Source organism: Rhododendron vialii, chromosome 1a (assembly GCF_030253575.1).
Source record: "Rhododendron vialii isolate Sample 1 chromosome 1a, ASM3025357v1".
In the NCBI taxonomy this organism is placed as follows: Eukaryota; Viridiplantae; Streptophyta; class Magnoliopsida; order Ericales; family Ericaceae; genus Rhododendron; species Rhododendron vialii.
Window position 1 is genome coordinate 39,487,698 of NC_080557.1, and position 8,918 is coordinate 39,496,615.

At 39.8% G+C, this 8,918-nt stretch overlaps 1 protein-coding gene across 1 annotated transcript; it reads right to left on the reverse strand.

The window, feature by feature from the left end:
- Positions 1-1,393: 1,393 nt before the first annotated feature.
- LOC131331360 (probable 2-carboxy-D-arabinitol-1-phosphatase) lies at positions 1,394-8,157 on the reverse strand. Its single transcript, XM_058365296.1, has 9 exons — positions 7,649-8,157; positions 6,032-6,137; positions 5,690-5,906; positions 5,468-5,586; positions 3,858-3,953; positions 3,565-3,618; positions 3,231-3,329; positions 3,021-3,128; positions 1,394-1,988 (listed from the first exon to the last, which is right to left on the reverse strand). The coding sequence occupies exons 1-9, from the start codon at positions 8,041-8,043 to the stop codon at positions 1,614-1,616; spliced, it is 1,569 nt and encodes a 522-aa protein (XP_058221279.1). The 5' UTR covers positions 8,044-8,157; the 3' UTR covers positions 1,394-1,613.
- Positions 8,158-8,918: the final 761 nt, after the last annotated feature.

Below are 8,918 nucleotides of genomic sequence, written 5' to 3' on the forward strand. Positions count from 1 at the left end.
GTACTTATTTTTTAAGAAGATGTTCTGGAATGGGGCCTTAGCCCTATATATGCATGCGGTCTTGCTCTAAGTCACATAATGGGTGTGCGCTTGTGTAAAGCAAGAGCGCGAGCATGTAACCGTCTTTCAAAAATATTTCAAACTGCTACACCTCGCGAGAGCGAGGATTGAGAGCGTAAACGCATAAGCGCATATTAAAAGCACGAAGGCAGAGGAAAAAAATGTGGGGCCCACAAATCATGGGAGTAGATGCGTAATTGGAAATGAAAGTTGGGTGCGGTTCTAGACTAATTGGAGCCACTAAATAGGACCTGCGATAACATACCACCTCGAAAAGTGCAAACAAGGGATAGTTTTCCTTTTTCTTTATTCCCCTGGTCGTGCATTACAGATGGAAAAGTCTAGTGACACCACATTTTATACTCCATAGACACAACTGTGGTGGTCCCCACCACACTTGTATCTATAAAATATAAAAGACGGTGTCAATAGCATTGCTCTTACAGAAACATCAGAAAAGATCGAGAAAGCAACCAAAGAAATTAGGCTAGACCTAATGCTTCTTCGGACACAACAGGAACGATGGATTCAGGGACCTCCTCCACTCATGCTCGAAATAACAAAGGGGTAATTACACGGACCTCTTTTGGTTTTTGAAAATTATATGGACTTGCCATAGAGTTTCTGGTGTCTCCCATGTAAGAGATGCTTAAAGCATCTCCAACCCAACTCTTTATCGCTGAACAGATAAGTCTTGAGGCACGACCACGGTGTTGGGAAGAAAAGATATTTCAGAACACAGATGCGAAAATGTCATCTCATGCATATTTTGCAGTTTTCAAAATAAAAAGTGGTTGGGACAGCAGCATGAAGATTCCCAACTGAACCACAACAATTCAAAGAGTCTTCCCAATCTGCCTTAGACATGGGAGAATTTTCCTGGTTTAGGTATCCATTAACCCAACAACTGCACACCAAACGCCTTTTCGATACTCACTGGACTTTTGTGGGGAAGTTAGGAGATGAATATACTGCTTACACAAAATTTCCTCAACTAAAACAATAAGACAGAACTGAATAAGCATATTCATTATCACAGGACGCAGAGATCGTACTTCAAGTCTCAAAGCTCGTGGTGGTGAAACCGAGCAACTTGCCACCTCGTTTCATTACCGTAGTATAGGTGTATATTATATCATGGAATTTCCGTCTAAAAGCTCCTTCTAGTGACATAGAAAGGGAAGGAAAACAATGAATGTTTTACTCACCTGACCGTTTCATCAATAAAATGGACCCATGAAAGGTAGGGCGTGTCCCCAATTACTCTTTTAAGGAAACATTTCCCGTCCAAATATTTCCTATAAAATGCTAGATGTTTATGCACAACTGCAAAGTCGAAAACAGAATTTTTTATTAACTTTATTGCCAATTTATATGAAGAATGGATTTCCCCCTCCCCCACCCCCCCTCTTTTCCTTTGATTCACCTCTGTTAGGAACTATTTGTTCATGTGGCATTCCTTACAACTGAACAAAGGCTTAAATGAGCAGATTATCTCATTGCCAGTAAGTTCCAGAATACAACAATATATATGAATCTATACACAAACAAGTTTAGAACGCCTCATCATCGGTAACTGACCTTGTAATCGGTATTGACCACCTCCCCAAGTGAGCAGTGAAATTTATGCACCTGATAACACCTCTTCCAGCCGGTCCATCAGGGAAGTCGATAACACTGATGCTGCCTGCGTCAAGGTGAAACGTTCCCATCCACTCTTTTGTCAGATTTAGGCAATGCCCCATCAATGCAATATGTGCCACAGGATGCCCAACTGCTACAACAATGTTTTCCGCCTCAGATTCGCTGGATAGTTCCTCTAACAGAGATTTCCAGGCCTGTCCTAACTGAACCCATATTGCTGTCTTTACTTCAGCTTCATATCCATTTAACCAATTAGACTGAAGAGACGAAACTTCACTTGCATCCTGTAGGGAAAAAGTTGGAGCTGAATGAAATGCATTGACAAATACAACAATCCAAGGCTGTATTTGGATCACTAAACGATTGGGAAATCAAAGAAACACGTCTAGCTTCTTCATCTTCTTTCGTTTCCCTCCATAAATACCTCCACAGTTCCATCATCTTAACATAACCACAAAGCATTTATTTGCAAGGCAATCCTCATGGATTGTCAAACAGTGTCAACAAGGCAGAAGCCCCTGTGAGTCAGTGTTTGATTATTTGCATGATTTTATGCCTAATTACATATTCAGATTTCAGACAGCTTTCTTCTATTAGCTCTTGTACTTGGGGCTGAGCTCTAAGGCGTTTTCTTACGAAAGAAAAAAGGGAAGAGGAAAAGAAGAGAGAAACAGGAAAGTTAACCAACATTCAAGAAAACAAAGCAAAAACCAGAATTAAGGACAATTTGTCAATCAATGGATATGGGTCGATTCTTTTCAATCTTGGCCTAGCCAAAAAAAAAAGGTATGATATAGCAGTCTTTCCGAGCGAGCCTCTGGGATCTCCTGTAAACCCCCATGATGTGGTAAAGGGAGGATATTAGGGGGAAGCAGTGAGTGGAGATTCCCCTGCAGAGAGCTGGATGAGGGGAGACCTTCACGTCCGGTTCGGAGGGCGGGGATATCCCGACCCTACTATCATTATGCCTTCCAGATGAAACAGTAATGCTGGCACCGACTCATATAAGAAATTCCCCAATAAAGCTGCTAGTACCAGGTAAACTCCCTGGATGGAAGACAAAATTCTGGAAGAAAGCATATATTCAAATTGTCGATCATCAACTTGAGATTACATTTAGGGAAGCAGGCTCAGTTGTTGTTTATTTAGACTCGTGCTCTACTGGGATGCCTAGTTAAAGCAAACTGACCATAGTACTACATTATTTTCCGGAGATGATTGTAATACCATACTAGGGTCGTTATCTTCCTGCCTCTTCCTGGCAACCAAACTGAACATTAAAGAATTTTTTAGAATACCAAACTCATGTCACTTGCCTTCTTTGATTGTTGAAGAATGTTTCCAACATCAAGGTCCTGCATCTGCTTCAATTCCACATAGCGAGGCACACAATCAGCACCCAAGCAGTCAGCAGCTTCTTGAACCTACAGTCACATCCACCATTGGGCATTGACTTCTGACTAGTCCCTAACTCTGAGAAGTGTGAATGATTATGCAAAGACACAAGAACATTGCAGGGAGCTTACTTGGGAGATGACATTAGCAGTCTCAACTGAAGCCACTTTAGGGCTGCTGACTATAGCACTCACCTTCAAATCAAGAAGTAGCTCCGCAGTTTTCTGGGACTAATGTTTGTCCAACAGACAAAATCAGATCATAAAAATCAGTTACTGTATAATAACGACAGAGAATTATGTCTAGCCCAGAAGTCAGTCCAAAGCCAACTGATGTGGCAACATGACATTGGGCAACAGTGGGGCCCACTTTATCACCATCCAATAGTTACCTAATATGTTGTCACTCTCAGCCAAACACTCAGTGACGAGCATTTTCCATAGTGAAATGAGAAAACTGCTGTACCTGTATAATCCCTAGCATATTCATAGGCGTGTCACCAGTACAAGGAATTTTAGCCTGTCAAACAAGTACCGTTATATATAAGTTGTTATCTATTGAAGAGGAATAAGGATTAACTGAAGATATGGACAACACTAATAGAGACTAATGTATATTTGATAAGGTAGTCAAGATCTATGAATCGAATTGAGAATCAAGATAACTGCAGGTCACGAATTTCACTATGACAAAACATTAACAAAATGAGAGAATACTGTACACAAACCATCCAAATCCCAAGAAACATGGGTTCATACCTCTGAACTGCCCTGTGAGGAACCATGACAGACAAGAACCATCCGCTTACTGGCTTTTCTGCCAGCGGAACTTCCAGCAACAGGTGAATTTGGGGTCTGCATTGATTACGGTGTAATTATGTCCTACACTTGCCAATTCAACTATGAGAATCAATTGACGTCAATAATTACGTTTACATGGATTCTATAATCTAGAAATTTCTAGGTTCACTTAGTCGAGCACAACTCTAACAAATAAAATGCATAATGATCGTTCATGGCAAACCATTTAGTAGGTCAACAAAAAGATTTAAGAAAACTCATATTTCTTGGTACATCCCTTGTTATTTTATGAAAAGAATGCAATCACTGTGTTTTAATGAACACTTGTCAGCAACAAAAATGAGGACTACCAGCTAATGGTTTTTGCTAACTCAGTTGAGAAAACATTTATACTTATAAGACTACGTAGCACGGACACTTCGTTTGAGGCAACGTACCAGAATCGGACACCCACACTCTTCTGGTGGTGTCATGTGTTCGACACTAAAATCCAAAGTGTGATAGTTTCTCTCAACATTTTTGGTTCGGACACTCAGGGGACACTCTAAGAAATGTTCAGGACACTCGCCATACATGTCAGGGGTGTTAAACAAAATAGTAGGCACTTTTCTTTTGGAATGCAAAGTGTCCTGGGCCAACTTGCGCTACCTTCACAGCCGTTTCATACACTTACGCGTGGGGTGAGGTGGTCCCAATAGTTTTTGGCAAGGAGAATCAAACCTGAGACCTTAGTAGGGAGCAAACCAAAAGCCAACCCCTTGGGGTTAAAACAGTAGACACTTGTTAAAGCTTGGAAAAGTCTTTCTTTTGTATGTGACATATGATGGTTCATTAATTATAGAGACACAGATGGCGAAACGTGTTTTGTTGGAAAACTTTTGTGAGTGATTTGATGATAATTAAGAGTTAAGGTATGTAGTGTTACACATCTATAATTAGATCCTTTTTAATTCATATCATTGAAAAATTAATATATTTTAAAACCTGTCCCAACGTGTCGTGTCCTCCAATTTTTTCAAATATGCGTGTCGGAGTGTCAGTGCCGTGTCACGTGTCCGTGTCGATGCTACATAGCTCATAGATGCCCCAAATAGAAGTAGTGCGTGCTGGGATGAATTAGAATCCAAAATCAATTCAAATAATTCCTACTATCTTCTACCGAGTAAGCAATGGCTCCGCATGAGCAATATCTTTTGGTCCAATATTTTTAACAAGCTAAAATGACATCAGAATAAACTGACATATTATCCTGAATGCAATTACTATTTAACCTCGTAACGAGAAATTTTGGTTCATTCAGAACGTTTCAACAAACAGAAGAGCACTCTGTGGAAATTTTCAATTGCAAAAATATGCGCTATTTGATGGAAGCAGAAATATATAGAAATGCAAAATATATAGAAATCTAACCAAAATAAATAAAAGCAGTAATATTGGATCACCCTTTTCTAAATCACCAATTTTCTATACCACCCAAATGATCCTCTATGTGTAAAAGCAAGCAAGCAACAAAATCGAAAATTCTGCAGGCTACAAAAAGAGATCAAGAACAAAGAATGGGCAGATACCTGATTTAAACGATTAAGACATATATATGGAGACCCACCCTCTATTCGTGGGGTGAAATCCAGCACACTCACACCACAATTGCTTTGGAGTAAAATCCTGAAATACTCGGTGCCTAATCCTGATTAATGGGAAAAAGCACCAAAGGAAACGAGAAGAAATCTGTTCAACATGACAGACTATAATTTCTGACAGCAGCTCACAACAGAGAACGGAAGTACTACCAATAGCTGTTGCAACGAGAGCCTGATTAACAGCATTGTGAGCAACCACAAGAACAGACCTGCTTTCATGAGTTAAGATTTTGGTCCAGCAGCTTCTAGCACGAGCCCATAACTCCCTCACTGGATAATGGCCATCGATATTGAAATTTGGGGCATCCATTTGCCACTGGTGAAATGCCGAACCAAACTTTGCTTTTCCCTCATGCTTTAGGAGACCCTAAAGTCAGCACTGGAATTAGCAATTATTAATATGCCACTTTTACTTGACATATACCTTCTGTCTACCATTCAAGAATAATTAAGGCATATATGATTGAAGAGATGTTGAGAACTCAAACTCACTTGAAAGGAGTACAGGTCAATTTCCCTCAGGTCGGAGTCAGTGATAATGTCCTCCTTGCGAGCACTCCAAATGATTTCCGCAGTTCTCTTTGACCTAATCAGTGGACTGAAACAAAGAAACCAAAGAATGGTCAATGGGTTATGAAGAATATGAAGAATGAATAACAATCGTTACATGAGAATCGCCTCAATTATCCCATCTCATGATTTATTATGACCATATAAATGAATTGGCATCTGGGTGTTCGGATTGAACCATTCTGTTGTACATATTATGAAAACAAACAAATTTTAACCTCAATCAAAAATGGAAACCAACATCACCAAAATCAACTAATGTCACTCCAATTTGAGATCCTAAATTTTTGCTTCAAAGTGTTCCTTTCAAAAAGAAAAAAGAAAAAGGGTACCTCAAAACTCCCATTCTCTACTAGGGACCGATGCTTGATGCAAAAATACAAGCTTTTGGTATGAGATTGAGCCAAACGGCCGCGACTATCCACAAATGAAATAATGCACAGTAGTTCACTGCTATGACGTTGCCTAGTTTTTTAACTAGGACAAAACTTTATCGTATTGTTATTGAACAAGAAACTATTGTCCGTAACTCCAAAGAGAAACCATTGTCCATGACTCCCATTTGTTAAAGTTACCTTTCACTGTTTTAAGACATTGGAAATATTAGAAGGGAAACATTTTCCCTGGAATTTTCTTTAGGCAAAACTTTAACACCACCTTTTTGAATTGCATGGTAGGTTTTAGTGTTTTACTATGGCCTCGGCAATGCGGGGTGCTAGAAGAGCTATATAAGTAAACACCAACGATGGGGATGGGAGCTACCTGGTGATGGATTTGACACATCTACATGCTAGAGTGCGTCGAAATCCTTCATGTAGTAATCCAAAATTCATAGAATACTTATCTCCTATATCTTACCCTGTTACCCATTGTCCACTCCAATTTCACAAGCCACACATACTACTAACTATACCAATTTTTTGATAACTCATTGTGTCAGCACCAGCATAAATAATTCGACTAATACCCTGAGACCAATTCAACCAGCCACTAGTGGGGGAGTATTTAAAACCCCCGTATGTATTGGCCCCGCACGAGTTGATAGCACATTCAAACCCTAGTTTACTGACCACCGTCTCAATCCCTTGGGTTTACTCACACACATGCTACCATGTAGTACTGAGTTCCAATATTTTCCAGAAGGAAAAAAAAAAACTGAGAGAAATGGAACCAAACTAAACTAACAATCAAAACCCCCATATGCATATCACTAATTATATCAATATATTGTCCCGGTGTCCGGGCCAGCATAAGTGCGCCTCAATTAATAATTTTATACCATGGGACCAATTCAACTGGGCACCAGTAGGAGACTACCCCCATATGCATTGGCCCCACCCAAGTTGATAGCACTTTCGAACCTTAGATTCTTGAGCACCGTGTCAACCCCTCGGGCTTTAATATGTGTGTCGTGTTTGTGTGTGTGTCTACTAACATGTAGAACTAAATTCCAATATTTTCCAGAAGAAGACTGAAAGAGATCGAACCAAACTAAACTGATATTCAACACCGAGCAAAATCGAAGATAAAAAACCAGACCTAGAAAAGCAGACATCGAACGCATCATCGATGAGCATGATGCGGGAAGTCTCAGCCTGAGACTCGCCTTTCGCTGTAAGCACCGAGAAATCAGAGCTCCCTTGGATCCTACCTTCCTCATTCCACGTGCTCTGCCCGTGCCTCACTAGAACCACCCTCTTCGCCGCCCTAATCGGCAGAAACGGCGCCGAATCCCACAAACTCGAGCTCAAGTCCCCTTCTCTTACCGCCTGGTTTTCGATCGGTTTCTCGATCTCTTTCACGCTCGAGGACGATCGAACGGTGAAGGGAGGAGCAGTGCTCGGTCGGTTATGATGAGTGGCGCGCGTGTGGAAGAATTTAGGGTTCTTGCGGAGGATGGAGAGGTGGAGGGGAGGGGGTGCGGTGCACAACATTTGGAAGTGGTTTTCGATTTTGGTTTTTTTCCGGTGATTTGGGAGTTTAGCGTTTCTTGTGTTTGGCGCTAAAATTTTGTCGTCAAGTGGTTTGTGGTTACCGTTGTTTCTCTGATTCTATCGATCTGACAGATTATTTTTTACCCGTCCCGCTAAATTTTAGACTGGTTGTGTTTGGTTGAGAGTTTAATTTAGTTTAGTTTTGGTAGTGGGTGGAGAGAGAAATAGAGTAATGATTGAAGATAGGGGTAATGATTGGAGAGAGATAGAGAGAGATGGGAAAGTAATAATTGAAAAAATAGGGTAATGATTGAAGAAAGAAATAGGGTAATAATTGAAAACAAAACTAAAACTAAACTAAACCACGAAACGAACAAAGCCAACTTTCTCCTTCCAATTTTGTTTGTCCTTTTTAATTTTTTTTAATATTTGTATTAATTTTTAATTACTTATATTTTTTAATATGAATTTTTAAAAATAATATAATATGGATCTTGTATATATATTAGGTCTACAATACAAAAGTTTTCAAAATTATGAAAAATATTATAGATTGGGACATATAAGCCTTTAAAGAAAAATACAAATAACGAAAATTGACAAACAAAATGAGACGGATGGATTGTTTTTTTAAGTACTACCTATTTTCGCTTTACGAGGCAGGTCATTCTCTCACAATACATCACCTTTAATTCAAAAACATAAGTACTTATTTTAGTTAGTAAAACACACTCTAATGCCATTGAAGCACCACGTGGCAGTGCCCCAAATCTCTCCCCACCACCATATTTGTTGTGGGGTCCTCACACTTAATCTCGAACCTCACAAAAATGTTTGATTGAATAATTTTTCCTATAGGTTGGATTACTAAAGAG